Here is a 19,961-nt window from a genome sequence, read left to right on the forward strand (position 1 = left end):
TAGTGAGGTCATTCACACACCCTAATTGGCCTCTGCCGGATTAGAGTGCGACTCGTCAGATAAGCTCTGGAAGCTCCAAGCATCCTTTCACTTTGAAATGTGAGGTATTTTAGTGGTGTGCCTATTTTGGGAACCAGAAATATTTAGGTGTTCAGGCTGTCCCTCGATGATTACAGCAAATGAAGCCAATAAAAGTGAAGTTTTACAAAGCACCAACGTGTTTTTTGTGCTTTATGTACCGTATATGCACGTCTTCCAGTTTGAGCACTGGAACACCATATCAATTTTTTCACTGTTCTGGATGGACCAAAATTCTCTATTGATAGAACATTCATGTTAATAAACATTAAAATTATAAAGACTGTCTGACCCCGTTCATGACCTCAAATCATCATTTATTAGGTATCTCAACCATCTCTCACAACAAAACAGCTGATGTAGATAATACTATACGATGCAACTTGAACTAAATTCGGAAACTTTTTTTTTTTTTTTTTGGACACAACTTCCACTTCCCAAGCAATTTGAATTCATAATACTGTACTCGTGAAGAGTCTTTTACTTTACTTTTTCAAAGTACATCAAAGAACTCACAAGTTGGTTCTTTAAATTCTGCCCCAATGTTCCGATTCTCTTTCCTCCAAATTCTCTCGTTAGGCCAGGTGGAAGTATCAAATACCCTGGTGTACATTTCGCTCTTCAGAAACCTTTCTTCTAGATGTTTTGCTCCATCTTGCACGAAAGTTTCTGTGTCAGCTTCAACAGAAGAACTAGTACTACTATTCAACCATTGTTATTGCACAGTCATAACTCAACGGAATTAAATATATTTGACATTCAAGGTAAATCTGAAACTTTGAACTTTATGTGGTAATGATTTTATTGTAATTTGTTTTTAACCCATCAGTTCAGATAAAAATCAGATCTACTGGCAGAAAAATGTGAAAATACCAATGTCAGAGAAACCTAGGCACCAGACTCTTATTTCCAGTCACCATGGCAACTTGGCGCTCAGGAATTTTCAAACCCTGAAGAAAATGAACATCAGAGAAGGAGATATCCACAATAGGAACCATTTTAAGTGAACGGTTTTAGAGTTCAAGGGTCTCCAAGAGGAAGTTGAAAGGGAACATCCAAAGGTGGTTTCAAAAGAAAGAAGATAACCGACAGAATAAAGGAATACTGGTGATACCTCAAAACCAATGGAGGAAGATCAAATTCATTCTGCTGAAATTACTCCTTGGTCCATAGTGGCCCATATCAAACAGAAGAATATCTAGCAAACTCAATACACTAACACATGGTTGATTTATCCTCAGAATGCAGGTCTTAACATAAATTATATTTTCTTGAGCTGGTCAAAGTAATACGTACATTTTTCCCATTCAGCCTATGGAATCTGGCCATGGTGTCACTGATGGTATAAACACGAACATGACCCATGTGAAGCTGCCCTGATGGGTACGGGAACATAGATAGTACGTAATACTTTGGTTTGTGACTGTTTTCTTCATACAAAAATGAATCAACATAATTCTTCCACTGATGTTCTATATGAAGCTTCTTAGTTGTAGTTAGATCATCTTCCTAAAAGGAAAAAACAAAAGATTACATATCTCCAAATATTAATGTTGATACATAAAAACAAGGTGGTAAGTATATGTTAAATATTAAGGAATTCATCACTGTGATGGATAGGAGGAAACTAATTTCCCTCAGTTCTGGAACAACAGCTTCATGAAAAGTAAAATGGATAAATCAACACAGGCAGGTAAAAAGAGGACGGACTGCATGCCTACATTAACAACAAGAAATGTAAAGCAAAAAGTAATTTGCAACCAGAAGGAATTCAATTGTTGAATGTCATGGATTTCACAGATAGTCCGCAATTTAAAAAGTAAGAAGAACGTCCGGAATGAACAGACAAAAGTTTGTGATATTTGATTATAGTTGTTTAGAAGTTTTGAAAGTCAACTTTGGATAACTTGAAAATTGCATGAGAGTCTTTTCTTTGACTTAATAAAACTGAATTTGTTTGGCAGACACAAAGATTGAATAATTTGAGAATATGATGTCTTTACAAAGGTGAAAAAATTTGGGTGTATCCTCCTAATTCAATATATTATATATTCCATCATTAGACGGAGTAATCAAATTCAAACATGTTTCAGCTCGTTTGAGCCATCCTAGCAACAAATGGGTAGCATTTTTTCCATGAATGTGTTTCTCAGGAACAACATTCTAAACTGTTCAAAAGAATGTTGAGGTCATGTTTTCTCTTAAATATGTCCAATGGACAGAAAACAGGAAACATGTTAACACCAGCACCTGTAAATGCAATGCTGCAAGTACAAAATAATATGAAACATTTAAGTTGTACTTAGTGTTGGCTCATTCAAAATGTAGCCAAGTTCCTATCTTCTGTTCTTTACTCTGAAAAGTTCAAGGGGTATATATCAAGCTGAGTGGCTCTGACGGTTAAGGTGCTGGCTTTCTGAGCCCTAGTTGGCAGGTTCAATTTTGGCTCAGTCCGGTGGTATTTAATGGTGATCAAATACATCAGCTCTGAATCAGTAGATTTACAGGCATATGAAAGAACTCCTGTGGGAGAAAATTACAGCACCCTGACATCTCCGAAAACCGTAGTAGGTAGTGGGACGTAAAATTATTATTATTATTATCATTATTATTATCATTATTATTATTATTATTATTTCCAGCTTCATGGCTAAATGGTTACCATGTGGGCCTTTGGTCACAGGGGTCCCGGGTTTGATTCTCGGCAGGGTCAGGATTTTTTTTTGCTAGTTGTTTTACGTCGCACCAACACAGATAGGTCTTACGGCGACGATGGGACAGGAAAGGACTAGGAGTGGGAAGGAAGCAGCCGTGGCCTTAATTAAAGTACAGCCCCAGCATTTGCATGGTGAAAAAATGGGAAACCACGGAAAACCATTTTCAGGGCTGCCGACAGTGGGGTTCGAACCTACTATCTCTTGAATACTGGATACTGGCCGCACTTAAGCAACTGCAGCTATCGAGCTCGGTAGGTCAGGAATTTTAACCATAGGCCTAATTGGTTAATTTCGCTAACATGAGGGGTCATGTCATCTTTATCACCATTTCATCCTCATCATGGCGCACAGGCTGCCTGCGGACGTAAAATCAAAAAGTGCTGCATCTAGCGAGCCAAACTTGTTCTCGGACACTTGCGGCACTAACAGCCATATGACATTTCATTATTATTATTATTATTATTATTTGAGCGGTATACAAATGCTTAGTGCACTTTAAGTATATGTTTTTAGTAATACATGTTCTCTTCAGTAAACAAAGTTGATACAAAAATACTAATGTTTTCTTATGATAAATGCTTCCTTATATCGGCTGTACTAAAAGGTAAATTATGTCCTAGTTTTGGACTTTAGGATCATGGCAACCCTAAACTAGGCTCAATTTTGGTCTTGGTCAGGGATTTTAAGGCCATATGGTCCTAGCAAATATCCAACAAGATGTTGCTGGGATTTGTGGAGGTAGTGTTTCTTTTTTTTTTTTTTTTTTTAATATATATATATATAAGTTGCATCACATCGCACCATCCGACTCGTTGGCTGAATAGTCAGCGTACTGGCCTTCAGTTCAGAGGGTCCCGGGTTCGATTCCCGGCTGGGTCGGGGATTTTAACCTTAATTGGTTAATTCCAATGGCTCGGGGGCTGGATGTGTGTAGCGTATTCAACATTAGAAATCATCCTAGGTAGGGCCCTCTTCTTCACAGACATGCAGGTCGCCTAATACGCCTTCTACTAGAAAAAGACGTGCACCAGGACTCTCCGGAGGCCATACACCATTATTATTATTACATCGCACCGACACAGATAGATCTTATGGCGATGATGGGATAGCAAAGGGCTAAGAGTGGAAAGGAAGCGGCTATGGCCTTAATTAAGGTACAGCCCCAGCTTCTTCCTGGTGTCAAAATGGAAAACCACAGAAAACCATCTTCAGGGCTGCCAATAGTGGGGTTCGAACCCAGCTACATTCTCCCAACCCCAGGGCCCACTCATTCGGTGGTAATGATTATTGTTTTAAGGGGAAGTGCAAAAGTACAACTACTGTAAGCATATATCTCTTAACCCTCTGAAGAATGTGAAGGTATCGACAAAAGAAACGGAACAACCATGAAGGTATGAAATGAAACACACTCTAGGCCTCAGCATCCAAATACTGTCAGGACCAGGAGAGAACAAGAGTTGACAAGGAAGATCGGATAGGAAAGATGGAAGTGAGAGCACAAGTAAGTAAAAGCAATGTCAGATTCACCAAGAGGTCCTGCTCCTAAACTGAGCAGCTCTGGAGAGTAATCCATTTCAATTAACTCTCACAAATGGCAGGGGATACTGTGGATGGATTCTATGATCCTATCCACAGGAAGATTCATGAAGTCAAAAACTCGATCACAGTGTTCTGCCTCCTTCTCCACCTCTTCAATTATAGACATCTAATCCATTTCTTAATGTTTCATCATTATTATTATTATTATTTATTTCTTCGATTTTGTCCTACTTTGGATCAAGATAAACAACTGACTTGCTGGTTAGTTCTTTTTTCCTTCTCTGAGAATATCATTTTGCTGTGGTTCCTCTTTCTCTCCTCTAACCACATGTTCTTGGACTTCTCATTTTGCTTTTCCTGGAACCCCTTGAAATAATAATAATAATAATAATAATAATAATAATAATAATAATAATAATAATAATAATAATAATAATAATAATATCATCATTATTATCATTATTATTCACCCACATAATGGAAACTTTAAATCCAGAGAACTGGCAACAATTACAGGAGGCTATAATCAGAACGGCTAAGGAGACTGTCCCACTCATGAAATCAAGAAAGCATGCTTGGTGGGATAATGAATTTGATGCAGCAGTACAGCTAAGACAGGTTGCATGGCAGAAATGGAATTGCCACAGAAATGAAGCGAACAGGATCAACTTCCTAAATGGAGAAAATCTGCATAAAAAACCATCCATGGCGTGAAACCTATGTTTAATAAGAAACAGTTGGTACAGATTGAGCAAGACTTCCAGAAAAATAACAAATATAACTTCTATAAAATCTTCAAGCACAATTTGAACAAATATAACCTCCCAAGTCTACAGTTTAAAGATTCCAACGGGAAACTAGCTCACAATGATGAAGATAATTGTCAGAATCTAGCAAGTTATTTTGAAAGCCTCCTCAACTGTGAGGCTCTAGAGACCACATTCGTTTATGAAAAAAATCCAAACATCCACCCAGATTCGTCCCCACCTACGAAGGCAGAAATCAGGAAGATCATCCAAAAAATGAAGGACAACAAGGCACCCGGTGAAGATTTTATCATTGCTGAACTGTGGAAGTATGCAAGGGATAAGGCAATCGACAAGCTTGTTGCAATTACTCAAGAGATCTGGGAAAGCGAAAAGGAGAAAAATTTTATTTATGAGACTCACCTCTGTAGTGACATTATATGTACTGTACATTTCACCACAGAGGTGAGACATTAGATGTACTGTACATTTCACTATAGAGGTGAGTCTCATAAGTAATTTTTCTCCTTTTAAATTTCTTTTCTGTTTGTTTATTCATTCGTAATTCTGGCTATCATTTCCAGATTTATTTCATTGCCTAAGGTCCAAACTCAACTTAAAGACATCATATTATGACAAGATTACAACCATAAATCTTGTTATCATATGTATTTTAATGTTATAATTATTCCTGCAACATTCTATTTTTCTTGTATACACATAAGATGGCCACTAAGTGGCTGAAACTAGTCTCAAGACTCATGTAATATTATTTACTTGATACTCTTGTCAATTTATTTCTTATAATTGCACTTCAATATGGAACAAAAATGAAATTTATAGCTTGAAGAATATATTCGTAACTGCTAATCCCAGAAGTCCAGCAAACGCTTCCCATTCCTGTTAGCTTTCCGTATCTTCTCCAAAACAACCCATCACCTTGTCGTAACCTTCAGTTCTATTTCCAACTCTCGCATTGAAATTGACTGTTAGCACTCTCCTATTCTTGCTGTTAACCCTGACTGTTATGTTACTCGGTGCTTCATAAAACTTGTGAACATTGTCGTCATCTGCACCCTCACATGGTGAATACACTGAGACAATTCTCATCCCAATCCCCCAACTGCCAAATCTTCCCGCATCATTTGCTCATCTGTGTGCCTAACAGAAACTACGTTGCATGCGGTAGTATTCCTGATGAACAGTCCTTCCCGACACTCTGCCCTTCTCTTTTTAACATGTGTTAAGAATACTTTTTGTTACGGAGTATTGTGGATGTGCAGAGGTGAAAGAAGATGCTGGGGTGAACAGGTCTCAAAATACGAAATTAAATTTAACAAGGTCATATTTTCTTTTCCAGATCAATAAATAACAATTATAACAGGTACTCAGTAGCCTAGCAACAATTCGAGAGTGTACAATTACAGTGTTACAGGATTTGGTCTCCGAGAGCCAGACACACGATTCTTGAGCTATAAGCCCAACCTTACGATATACAAGATTCAACAAAGGGGCAGAAGACCCCAATCATGCCCAGGAGCTCTTGCTCCCAATTACACAGTAAAGCCTCCTCGAGGCACGCAGAAACAAATTTTTAAAAAAGAGCAACCCGCTCTTAAGTTCAAGCCTATCAAAGGCCACACCAAACTCCACTTTCAAGTTGCCCTCCAAACACAAATAACACAGGGGTAAAAATACCCAACCTACTGAGGCCTATTCAGTGAAGAAACAGGACCATTACGTGGCCTCCAAAATACCAACTTGAGAGGAGGCAAAACTGCACTCCTAATATACTTTACTAAAACCTACTTGGCACTAGGCCACTAATGCAAGGGCTAATCCCATACTAAAGAGGTGACTTACATAAGAAAACGATTTACATTACATTAGAAGGGAAGAAACGGTTGTGACAATAAGTTCACCTCAAAGCAATATGAGTGGGAGCTCGAGAGGGTTAAGCACTCTCTATCCCAATTTGTAGTTTTAAAAAGATAGAATAGATACCAAGTGTCTTTACATTTTAAAGGAAAGTTACATGGTAAAAGGCTTCGGACCTGCCCCGAGAGTTAAACTGCTGAGCTAGCAAGAAAAGAAGTTATTAAAAGGCCATTACCTGGTGGTTGAACTGCTGCCCGAAGAAAGAGGCGCTTCCCGCCCCCTGCTACATAATTTACACAATGATAGATGTTACTGAAGTGGCCCGGAGACCCGAAAATCAGCAGTTTATATACCCTCGTGGAAAGTTCGAGGCATTTCGTGAATGATAACACCCGCCCACAAGCATTTTATTGGATAATGGCAAAAACGACTACACTAGATGAAGAAGAAACACCTTATTGGTGGAAAATTAATTACAGAAATTCCTTATTGGTCAAATTCAAAACTGGCGGAAAGAAAGGGGTTAATATTGCCAACTTAAACAATGACTGAAAGAAATTTAACAAAGAACAAACTTATGAACCCAAAATTTCTCCAAAAACACAGTTCTTTCACTTTGCACTAGGGTGCATAATTGTAGTCCTTCAGTAGTGCCATCTAGAAGAGAATGTCCACACTTCTTACTACAGGCAAAACAAAAATACATCGAAAACGACCCAGTTCAGAAACTTCAAAATTTACAAGTAGGGACATCTTCTGAGAAACTAGAGAATTAACACTGTAGATAAAGTTCAGGCTTCCTCCAGTAGAGGAGTTTCAACTGGCGCAAAGTTTGAATTAGCGGCGTGGAGGTGTACCACCTGGTACACTTTTAATCCTCTCATTATCTCCCCTTACTGAAATATTATTAACTCCTAACACATCAACACACATCCTCTTAGATGGCTCAGCCAGTTCTACTTTCTTTCTTCCAGAAGTCCCATTAACATTGCAAAGGCTAGACAGTCGATTGTAAGATTCATATACTTGTAGCCTAGCCTTACCCCATTTTCTACCCTTGAACTTTTCATTTCTTTCTGCCATTCTCGGATGAGGAGAAGAGGTGATAGCCTGTCTCGTTGTCTCACTCCTATCCTGATTTGAAAGGCATCAGACATCTCTCCTCTGAACTTCACTTTGGAGGTGGTGTTAGTCAGGGTTTGCTGGATAATTGTTTTTGTCTTGTTATCTAAGCCCAACCCTTCAAGGATTTGCAATATGGTGGTTTGATCAATTGAGTCATACGCTTTCCTAAAATCAACAAAGGTCACCAAGAATTGCCTGTTCCTGAGTTTCAGATATGAAATGATGGACTTCTGATTCATAATCTGCTCAGCGCATGATCGTCCCTTTCTGAAACCTCCTTGGTATTCCCCCAGTTGTGGATCAATTTGTTGTTTCATCGTATTCTGTAGAGCTTTTGAGAGGATTTTGTAAGTTATTGACAGAAGAGAGATGCCACGGTAGTTGTTCACATCTGTTATCTCCCCTTTCTTATGTAGTGGATGAATTACAGCAGAGGTCCATCCACTTGGGAGTTTTTCGCTCCTTTTCAATTTCTTTTCTGTTTGTTTATTCATTCCTAATTCTGGCTATCATTGCCAGATTTACTTCATTGCCTAAGGTCCTAACTCTATTTAAAGACATATTATGACAAGATCACAACCATAAATTTTGTTATCATATATATTTTAATGTTATAATTATTCCTGAAACATTGTCTTTTTCTTGTGCACATATGTTTTAGTTATCACATGATCTGTTTAATTTTTATTTTGGCTGAAGATGGCCACTAAGTGGCTGAAACTAGTCCCAAGACTGATATAAAATTATTTACTTGATGTATGCCTTTGCTGGCAAGATATAGTATTTATAGTGAGGTATGAGTGATGCTAGTAATGCCATTCCTTATGCAGCCAGTCCCTGCTATGAATAGTGTGAAAATGTTGCTCATAGGGTCGGTTGATGCACGCATTTCAGTGGGCTTGGCAGACTGATGTGCAATAGCAACTTCTGGCTCGGTGAGGAAAGCAACAGGAAACTACCTCACTACTCATTTCCCTAGTACGCCTCTTCAGTGGCACCTAGGCCATCTATGATAAATAATGGTGAACCTGTTGAGGATCCAACCAGCCTTCGGGCTGAATACCCAACATACATACTTGATATATTGTATTGAAAATGTATTTCTTATATATTCTTCAAGCATAAGGCTATTCACCGCTACACACGGGAGGGTAGGGGCACCAGATCCATGATAGTATATCATAACAGACTTTGAATTCTGTTATGGATGTGCACATATTCCAGGGAGTTTTTGATGATACAGACCACTATCTGATCTGTACTGAACTATCTCTAGACCTAGGATAGAGGAAGTGAAATCTATCTGCAGACAAATAAGGGTAGGAAATCTGCAGAATGAGGAAATACATGGGTGTGATTAGTAAAGAGTTCCTAACAACAGACAGTAAGGAGGTTCAGGACGAAGAAAGAGAATGGATGGAATACAGGGATGGTGTAATAGAAACAGCAAGGGAATGCTTACAACAACTGTGTGCAAAGATGGGAAAAAGCAAACGTCTTGGTGGAATGATGAAGTGAGAGCAGCTTGTAAGTGTAAAAGGAAGGCTATTAGAAATGGCTCCAAACGAGTACTGATACACACCAGGAATTGTACATGGATGAAAGAAACAGAGCAAAACATACAGTATAACTGCTGAATCCAAGAAGTTGAGGGAAGATTTTGGTAATAACCTGGAAAGGCTTGGTCAAGTGGCAGGGAAACCTTTCTAGGTAGTAATGAGAGTCTTAAAAAGGGAGGGAAAAATGAATTGAATAGCGTTTTGGGTAAATCAGGTGAACTCACAGTAGATCCCAGAAAATCACTGGACAGGTGGCCGGGAAGGAATATTTTGAAAATCTTTTCAACGTACGAAGGTAATCCCAAAAATAAGGTTTCCTATTTTTTTTATAAATACATATACCTATTCATTTCTACAATGGTTTACATCATTTTAGAGCTTGAACATTCAGCTATTAGTCTACATAATCACCATTTTGGTCGATGCATTTTTGTAGATGCTGTGACAGTTTTTGTATGCCCATGTCACCACCATGCTGTTCAGGAAGTTGTGAACCTCACCTTTCACCTCGTCATCGGTGCTGAATCGCTTTCCAGCCAAATGTTTTTTCAACTTAGGGAACAAGTGATAGTCACTGGGTGCCAAGTCGGGACTATAGGGTGGGTGAGTGATGATGTTCCACTGAAACTGTTGCAGGAGAGCAACTGTTTGCCGGGCACCGTGCGGGCGAGCGCTGTCATGAAGAATGTTTATGCCCTTGCTCAACATTCCCCTTCTCCGGTTCTGAATTGCCCGTCGAGTTTTGCCCGTTTAGTTTTTCAGGATCTCACAGTACTTGTCAGCATTAATTGTGGTCCCAGCGGGCATAAATTCGACCAACAATACCCCTTTTCGATCCCAAAACACAGTTGTCATGACTTTACTGGCAAACTGTGTTTGCTTGAATTTTCACGACTTTGGCAAAGAGGGATGCCGCCACTGGCATGATCATTGCTTGGTCTCAGGTGTAAAGTGGAACGTCCAGGTTTCGTCACCCATGACAACTGAGTCCAAAAAGTCGTCCTGTTCAGCTGCAAAGTGTTGAAGAAATGCACGGGAGGAATCAGCTCATTGCCACATTTGGTTTTCAGTCAGCATGCATGGCACCCATCTTGCGCACACCTTCCGGTATTTCAACTTTTCCGTTAAAATTCTGTGAGCAGCGCTTCGGGAAACCTCAGGAACCAAAGTGCAGGGATCATCCAGGGTGATCCGCCGATCTTCACGCATGATTTGCTCAACCTTCACAACTGTCTCGACGGAAATTGACGGTCTCCCGCTCCTTTGTTCGTGGTGAATTTCAGTCCGACTTGCTGCAAACTCTCTACACCACGTACGAACATTTTTGACATCCATGCACGACTCACTATACACTTCCGTCAATTGGCAATGGATTTCAATCGGTTCAGTACCTTTTGCGTTCAAAAACCGAATAACGGCTGCCAAGCCCACAGACTGAGTGCCTCAGTGAAATGAAATAGCGTATGGCTTTTAGTGCCGGGAGTGTCCGAGGACAAGTTCGGCTCGCCAGATGCAGGTCTCGTAATCTATAATCTTCATTTCCGTATTGACAATTGCACAATTAAAAATAGGAGAGGATTTCCACCAATCAATACTTATTTATTGTATATATTAAACTACAGGACCGGTTTCGACCTCATATTCAAGGTCATCTTCAGCTGAACCATATATACATATTAATATAATGAAGCTTTGATTAAGATTGTGGTGTTGAAGGAATGCCATATGATGATGATGTACATTTAGTTACATACAAATGGGGCACGTCTTAGCGTGAGCTGGCGTATATGTCATTCTGTGCAATATTGCAACTGTATGTCTAAAATGTTGAAGGTCTTAAAACTAGTGTATAAAACACGTCTTTTCCTAAACTAACTTATATATATGTACAAGATAAAAACAATACATAAAAACACTTCATGTACATGAACATTCGTTCTTGCTTGGTGGTCAATACATCGACTAATTTCCGTATTTAAGTCTTATTCACAGTTGTACACTTCAGCTGCTATTCATAGAGTTTGTAAAATTGCATGGATAAAAGTTTTGTCTTCCTGTGCGTATATGAGATAAAACACTTTCAATTTAAAAAGGGTGCCAAATGTATGGATGAAATTCAAGTAAAATATGTTCAGCTCTGCTGTGTGTGTTGCCCTTTTATAAGAACCAATTCATGTTTTCTTATTGGCGTCCGTAAATTTGGGTGACATTGGTTTCAAAGTAGTGGCTCCTTTCCCATTTGTAGCTGTGCAATGATGTTATGTTTATCTGTGGAAGATAAGATTGAGTTATAAGTGATATTGTGCGGAGGAATGTCTAAGAGTTATGTGTGTGAATTGGAATATGTACTTACTGTTGTTGGTGTAGCTGAGTTGTGTTTGACATGCGAGCTTGTAATGTACTACTTCGTGTTCTTCTTGGGCTTATGCTAGCTGCTGTGAGGGGAAGGAAAGGAGGGGTAGGGAGAGTTGTTGTTGTAGGGGTAGGGATGGAGCTGGGTGTGTTGTTTGGTGTTTTTCTGTTGCTTGTTGCATTCTGTTTATCGATTAACTTAAGGTAAATGTACATCATCATCATATGGCATTCCTTCAACACCACAATCTTAATCAAAGCTTCATTATATTAATATGTATATATGGTTCAGCTGAAGATGACCTTGAATATGAGGTCGAAACCGGTCCTGTCGTTTAATATATACAATAAATAAGTATTGATTGGTGGAAATCCTCTCCTATTTTTAGATGCAGGTCTTTCGATTTGACACCCGTAGGTGACCTGCGCGTCGTGATGAGGATGAAATGATGATGAAGACGACACATACACCCAGCCCCCGTGCCAGGGAAATTAACTAATTAAGGTTAAAATTCCCGACCCTGCCGGGAATCGAACCCGGGACCCCTGTGACCAAAGGCCAGCACGCTAACCATTTAGCCATGGAGCCGGACAGTGCCTCAGTGCGGCATGCGCATGTTTATATGTGAGCGAGGGAAACACTCTTCACAATATTGTGACCAACAGCCACACAAACAGAGTTTTGTATTTATAAAAAAATAGGAGACCTTATTTTTGGGATTACCCTTGTAAAAAGAAATCTTTTTGTTGACGTCGCGAACAACCAAGCTCATGAGAAGGACAATGATGTCAGTGAAATTACACTTGAGATAATGGAAAGGATGGTAAATAAAGTCCATTGTCATAAAGCAACTGGTGTCATAAAGCAACTGGAACATACAAAGACCTAAAATGGTGAAATATAGTGAGAAGGCAGGGATGAAATGGCTTTCCAGAGTAACAAAATTAGCATTGAATGTTAGTTCTGATTGGATGAAAGCAACAACTGCACCTATCTACAAGCAAGGGAATTTTTACAAGTTACTTTACGTCGCACTGACACAGATAGGTCTTATGTTGACAATGGGACAGGAAGGGGCTAGGACTGGGAAGAATGGGCTGTGGCCTTCATTAAGGTACAGCCCCAGCTTTGCCTGGTGTGAAAATGGGAAACCAAGGAAAACCATCTTCAGGGCTGCCGACAGTGGGCTTCGACTCCACTATCTCCCAAATACTGGATACTGGCTGCACTTAAGCAACTGCAGCTACCGAGCTTGGTAAGCAAGGGAGTAGGAAGGATTGCAACAACTATCGAGGTACTTCATTGATCGGTATACCAGGCAACGTGCTCGCTGGCATTTTGGAAGGAAAGATGCGATCAGTAGCTTAGAGTAATTTGGAAACCAGTTTGGCTTCAGACCACAGAGGGGCTGTCAGGATCACATTTTCAGTATGCACCAGATCAAATGACAATTGGGCTGCAGTGAGAATTGACGGTAGGGGTGAGTTCTTAGTTCAAGGTACTTACAATAAATAATGTTAGTGTTTTGATGTCTCTCGAACTACATTTCTGATGGTTTTCAGATGTTCCAAGGTGCCAGAATTTTGTCCCACAAGAGTTTTTTATGTGCCAGTAAATTTACTGATGTGAGGCTGACTTATATGAGCATCTTCAATACCATCGGACTGAGCCAGGATTGAACCTGCCAGGTTGGGGTCAGAAGGCCAGCGCTGCAACCGTCTGAGCCACTCAGACCAGCAAGGTACTTACAAGGGTTATACAAAGATGTAATCTTTTCATAGTTTACATGGATCATCTACTGAAAGATAAAAAGTTGCAGGGAGGGAAGTTACGTGGAAATGTAGTAAGCAGTTTAGCCTGTGTTGATGACTTGGTCTTAATGGCAGACTGTGCTGAAAGCCTGCAATCTAATATAGCCTACTGGAACTTGAAAATAGGTGCAATGACTATAATATGAAAATTAGCCTTTCCAGGACCAAAGTGATGTCAGGTTGGAAATACACAATTTGTACAGGCAGATCATTTAAAGTATTTAGGATGTGTGTTCTCCCAGGATGGCAGTAAGCTACAGTAAGTGAGATTCAATCAAGGTGCAGCAAAGCTAACATAGTGAACTCGCTGTTGTGATTAACAGTATTCTCTAAGAAAGAAGTCAACTCCTGGACAAAACTAACTTTACACTGCTCTGTTTTCAGGCTGACTTTGCTGCACAGGAGTAAAAGCTGGATGGACTCTGGTTATCTATTCATAAATTAGAAGTAACATTCATGAAAGTAGTGAGAATGATTACTGGTAAAAACAGGTGGGAAGAATGACAGGAAGGTACTTGGAATGAGGAGGTGAAGGCTATGTTAGGAATGAACACGACTGATGAAGCTGTACGCATAAACTAGCTTCAGTGGTGGGGTCATCCAAGGCGAATGAAGGAGGATAGGTTTCCTAGGAAAATAATGGACTCGTTCAATGAGGGTAAGAGAGGTACAGGGTGACAAAGATGATGGTTACACTCAGTTTCTAACGATTTTAAGAGGTAGGAAAGAAAATGAGGCCACCACAGAGCTAGTTACAATAGAGGATTGTGGAGGCATTTAGGAAATTCACAGAGGCTTACAGATTGAATGCTGAAAAGCATAACAGTCTATAACTTAATGGTGAAGTAAGTAAGTAAGTAAGTAAGTAAGTAAGTAAGTAAGTAAGTAAGTAAGTAAGTAAGTAAGTAAGTAAGTAAGTAAGTAAGTAAGTAAGTAAGTAAGTAAGTAAGTAAGTAAGTAAGTAAGTAAGTAAGTAAGTAAGTAAGTAAGTAAGTAAGTAAGTAAGTAAGTAAGTAAGTAAGTAAGTAAGTAAGTAAGTAAGTAAGTAAGTAAGTAAGTAAGTAAGTAAGTAAGTAAGTAAGTAAGTAAGTAAGTAAGTAAGTAAGTAAGTAAGTAAGTAAGTAAGTAAGTAAGTAAGTAAGTAAGTAAGTAAGTAAGTAAGTAAGTAAGTAAGTAAGTAAGTAAGTAAGTAAGTAAGTAAGTAAGTAAGTAAGTAAGTAAGTAAGTAAGTAAGTAAGTAAGTAAGTAAGTAAGTAAGTAAGTAAGTAAGTAAGTAAGTAAGTAAGTAAGTAAGTAAGTAAGTAAGTAAGTAAGTAAGTAAGTAAGTAAGTAAGTAAGTAAGTAAGTAAGTAAGTAAGTAAGTAAGTAAGTAAGTAAGTAAGTAAGTAAGTAAGTAAGTAAGTAAGTAAGTAAGTAAGTAAGTAAGTAAGTAAGTAAGTAAGTAAGTAAGTAAGTAAGTAAGTAAGTAAGTAAGTAAGTAAGTAAGTAAGTAAGTAAGTAAGTAAGTAAGTAAGTAAGTAAGTAAGTAAGTAAGTAAGTAAGTAAGTAAGTAAGTAAGTAAGTAAGTAAGTAAGTAAGTAAGTAAGTAAGTAAGTAAGTAAGTAAGTAAGTAAGTAAGTAAGTAAGTAAGTAAGTAAGTAAGTAAGTAAGTAAGTAAGTAAGTAAGTAAGTAAGTAAGTAAGTAAGTAAGTAAGTAAGTAAGTAAGTAAGTAAGTAAGTAAGTAAGTAAGTAAGTAAGTAAGTAAGTAAGTAAGTAAGTAAGTAAGTAAGTAAGTAAGTAAGTAAGTAAGTAAGTAAGTAAGTAAGTAAGTAAGTAAGTAAGTAAGTAAGTAAGTAAGTAAGTAAGTAAGTAAGTAAGTAAGTAAGTAAGTAAGTAAGTAAGTAAGTAAGTAAGTAAGTAAGTAAGTAAGTAAGTAAGTAAGTAAGTAAGTAAGTAAGTAAGTAAGTAAGTAAGTAAGTAAGTAAGTAAGTAAGTAAGTAAGTAAGTAAGTAAGTAAGTAAGTAAGTAAGTAAGTAAGTAAGTAAGTAAGTAAGTAAGTAAGTAAGTAAGTAAGTAAGTAAGTAAGTAAGTAAGTAAGTAAGTAAGTAAGTAAGTAAGTAAGTAAGTAAGTAAGTAAGTAAGTAAGTAAGTAAGTAAGTAAGTAAGTAAGTAAGTAAGTAAGTAAGTAAGTAAGTAAGTAAGTAAGTAAGTAAGTAAGTAAGTAAGTAAGTAAGTAAGTAAGTAAGTAAGTAAGTAAGTAAGTAAGTAAGTAAGTAAGTAAGTAAGTAAGTAAGTAAGTAAGTAAGTAAGTAAGTAAGTAAGTAAGTAAGTAAGTAAGTAAGTAAGTAAGTAAGTAAGTAAGTAAGTAAGTAAGTAAGTAAGTAAGTAAGTAAGTAAGTAAGTAAGTAAGTAAGTAAGTAAGTAAGTAAGTAAGTAAGTAAGTAAGTAAGTAAGTAAGTAAGTAAGTAAGTAAGTAAGTAAGTAAGTAAGTAAGTAAGTAAGTAAGTAAGTAAGTAAGTAAGTAAGTAAGTAAGTAAGTAAGTAAGTAAGTAAGTAAGTAAGTAAGTAAGTAAGTAAGTAAGTAAGTAAGTAAGTAAGTAAGTAAGTAAGTAAGTAAGTAAGTAAGTAAGTAAGTAAGTAAGTAAGTAAGTAAGTAAGTAAGTAAGTAAGTAAGTAAGTAAGTAAGTAAGTAAGTAAGTAAGTAAGTAAGTAAGTAAGTAAGTAAGTAAGTAAGTAAGTAAGTAAGTAAGTAAGTAAGTAAGTAAGTAAGTAAGTAAGTAAGTAAGTAAGTAAGTAAGTAAGTAAGTAAGTAAGTAAGTAAGTAAGTAAGTAAGTAAGTAAGTAAGTAAGTAAGTAAGTAAGTAAGTAAGTAAGTAAGTAAGTAAGTAAGTAAGTAAGTAAGTAAGTAAGTAAGTAAGTAAGTAAGTAAGTAAGTAAGTAAGTAAGTAAGTAAGTAAGTAAGTAAGTAAGTAAGTAAGTAAGTAAGTAAGTAAGTAAGTAAGTAAGTAAGTAAGTAAGTAAGTAAGTAAGTAAGTAAGTAAGTAAGTAAGTAAGTAAGTAAGTAAGTAAGTAAGTAAGTAAGTAAGTAAGTAAGTAAGTAAGTAAGTAAGTAAGTAAGTAAGTAAGTAAGTAAGTAAGTAAGTAAGTAAGTAAGTAAGTAAGTAAGTAAGTAAGTAAGTAAGTAAGTAAGTAAGTAAGTAAGTAAGTAAGTAAGTAAGTAAGTAAGTAAGTAAGTAAGTAAGTAAGTAAGTAAGTAAGTAAGTAAGTAAGTAAGTAAGTAAGTAAGTAAGTAAGTAAGTAAGTAAGTAAGTAAGTAAGTAAGTAAGTAAGTAAGTAAGTAAGTAAGTAAGTAAGTAAGTAAGTAAGTAAGTAAGTAAGTAAGTAAGTAAGTAAGTAAGTAAGTAAGTAAGTAAGTAAGTAAGTAAGTAAGTAAGTAAGTAAGTAAGTAAGTAAGTAAGTAAGTAAGTAAGTAAGTAAGTAAGTAAGTAAGTAAGTAAGTAAGTAAGTAAGTAAGTAAGTAAGTAAGTAAGTAAGTAAGTAAGTAAGTAAGTAAGTAAGTAAGTAAGTAAGTAAGTAAGTAAGTAAGTAAGTAAGTAAGTAAGTAAGTAAGTAAGTAAGTAAGTAAGTAAGTAAGTAAGTAAGTAAGTAAGTAAGTAAGTAAGTAAGTAAGTAAGTAAGTAAGTAAGTAAGTAAGTAAGTAAGTAAGTAAGTAAGTAAGTAAGTAAGTAAGTAAGTAAGTAAGTAAGTAAGTAAGTAAGTAAGTAAGTAAGTAAGTAAGTAAGTAAGTAAGTAAGTAAGTAAGTAAGTAAGTAAGTAAGTAAGTAAGTAAGTAAGTAAGTAAGTAAGTAAGTAAGTAAGTAAGTAAGTAAGTAAGTAAGTAAGTAAGTAAGTAAGTAAGTAAGTAAGTAAGTAAGTAAGTAAGTAAGTAAGTAAGTATGGATGCATGCATGCATGTATGTATGTATGTATTTAAAACTTCAAAAGTAAAGAAAAGAGAAAGGAGGGAATCAATAATAAACTAGGCTTAGTACAAGATAGTCATTTTTGTCTTATGATGTATAAGGCTTTTAGCGGATGATGTTCTTCTGTATAGAGTAATAAATAAGTTACAAGATTGTGAGAAGCTGCAAAATTACCTCTATAACATTGTGAGATGGATAGTACACAATGGTATGATGATAAATGGGGTTAAAAATCAGGTTGTGAGTTTCATAAATAGGAAAAGTCCTCACAGTTATAATTACTGCATTGATGGGATGAAAGTTCCTTATGGGAATCATTGTACCTAGGTGTTAATATAAGGAAAGATCTCCATTGGGGTAATCACATAAATGGAATTATAAATACAGGTACAGATCTCTGCACATGGTTAAAAGGGTGTTTAGGGTTTGTAGTAAGGACAGGTTCTCTGCAAATAACCTTACTCCTTGTGGGTGGGGTTAACTTCCAATAAGTAACCAGGGGAACCTGACCCCTACAGAGCGCGTCCCCAGGTGGCGGCTAGGGGGCCCCTAGAGTATGTAGGGCTGGTTGAAATAACCAATACAACCCACGGAACAACAGGTAGCCCAATTCCTGGGGGTTTTAAAATACTGGGACACCCTCTCTACAGGGGTCATAAATATGGAGGGCCCTTGCCCTGGGTTAAGGGTGAAGACCTCAACGGCATCTACGGCGGAGAAGATGGACTTCGGTACGGCGGAGATGGCGGAAGAGGCAACCCATCCTTCTGGGGTGCACAGATGGAACCTACTGCCTTGTAGGACGAGGAAGGAATCCTCAAAGGCTAAGGTAGTAAACCCTGAAAGAAAATCCTCTTATGCGTTAGGCCTAGCAAGTCAGCAGGAGAGTATTGAGTACAGTTGCTTTCAATAAGAAAAAGAGCCTCGGAAAGAATATTATAGACCGGACTGACACATCCTCTCAGACAATTGTAAACTATGATGACCGTAAGGCTGATGATATACAATGTTCTGAAAGGAAAGCCCAAATAAAAAAGAGACCCAAATACCGAATTGGAACTATGAACATTCTATCATTAACTGGAAAGTTAGAAGAACTCCTAGACATGATGGATAGAAGAAAAATATCAATATTGGGATTAAGTGAAACCAAATGGAAAGGGATTGGAAGTAAGACACTTCGTGGAGGTTATAAATTATACTGGAGTGGACAGGAGAAGGTAGCGAAAAATGGTGTTGGATTCTTAATTAACGAAAGGACTTATGCTACAGCTGAAGTTATCTGCAAAAGTGATAGAATCATTAAAATGTTCATGAAACTGGAGAACACTAAGTACACCATCATACAAGTGTATGCCCCACAGACAGGCTGCAGTGAGGAAGACGAAGAGAAATTTCGGCAAGACCTGGAAGATACAGTTAATGAGGAAAATGTTATTGTTATTGGAGATCTAAATGCGCAAGTTGGGGTAGACAGACTTGGGTACGAGAACATCATTGGTCCACATGGATTTGGACAAAGGAACCCAGAAGGAGAACAATATTAGATCTGTGCAGAAGAAATGATCTTATAATCAAAAATACATTCTTCAAAAAAAGAGACAGTCACAGAATAACAAGGTACAGTTGGGATGGCCAGTATAGAACATTCATTGACTACGTAATCACAAATAAAGATGGTGGCAGATACATCAAAGATGTAAAGGTCATCCCTAGTGAAAGCATGGACAGTGACCACAGATTGTTAGTAGTAGACTTCAAACATAAGGCAAATGAAACGCAGAAACTTATTACGAAAAAACCAAAAGGTTAAAACTTGGAAGTTGCAAGAAGTCCAAATACAGGAAGAATACAAACTAAGGATTCAACAGAGTTTGCCGAAGTGTGAAGTAACCAGCGTTAATGAAGAATGGAAGGCCTTCAAAGACACCTTTGTGGGAGAAGCCAAAAACCTATGTGGAGTTACAAGTTCTATCAAAAGAAAAAAGGAGACACCATGGTGGAATGATAGAGTGAAAACAGCGGTGAAAGAAAGAAACCAAATAAAGAAGGCACTGGACAAGGAAAAGCAGAAACTGGGACAAGAACGAAATGAACAAGAAATACAAAGACTTCAAGGAGTATACAGGAACAAGAAACTTGCTGTAAAGAACATTGTAAGGGAAGAAAAAGAGAAGAAATGGAATGAGTTTGCAGACAAACTGGAAGGCGAC

At 37.4% G+C, this 19,961-nt stretch overlaps 1 protein-coding gene across 2 annotated transcripts in view; it reads right to left on the reverse strand.

The window, feature by feature from the left end:
• Positions 1 to 19,961, reverse strand: part of LeuRS-m (Leucyl-tRNA synthetase, mitochondrial) — a 144,391-nt gene that overhangs the window by 111,743 nt on the left and 12,687 nt on the right. For both annotated transcript variants that reach the window (XM_067145231.2, XM_067145230.2), the window contains exon 2: positions 1,375 to 1,587. In XM_067145231.2, the coding sequence (XP_067001332.2) occupies positions 1,375 to 1,473 (99 nt within the window). In that variant the 5' untranslated portion in view covers positions 1,474 to 1,587. The remainder of the gene's footprint in view (positions 1 to 1,374; positions 1,588 to 19,961) is intronic.

The sequence above is a fragment of the Anabrus simplex genome, chromosome 4 (assembly GCF_040414725.1).
Source record: "Anabrus simplex isolate iqAnaSimp1 chromosome 4, ASM4041472v1, whole genome shotgun sequence".
Taxonomy (NCBI): Eukaryota; Metazoa; Arthropoda; class Insecta; order Orthoptera; family Tettigoniidae; genus Anabrus; species Anabrus simplex.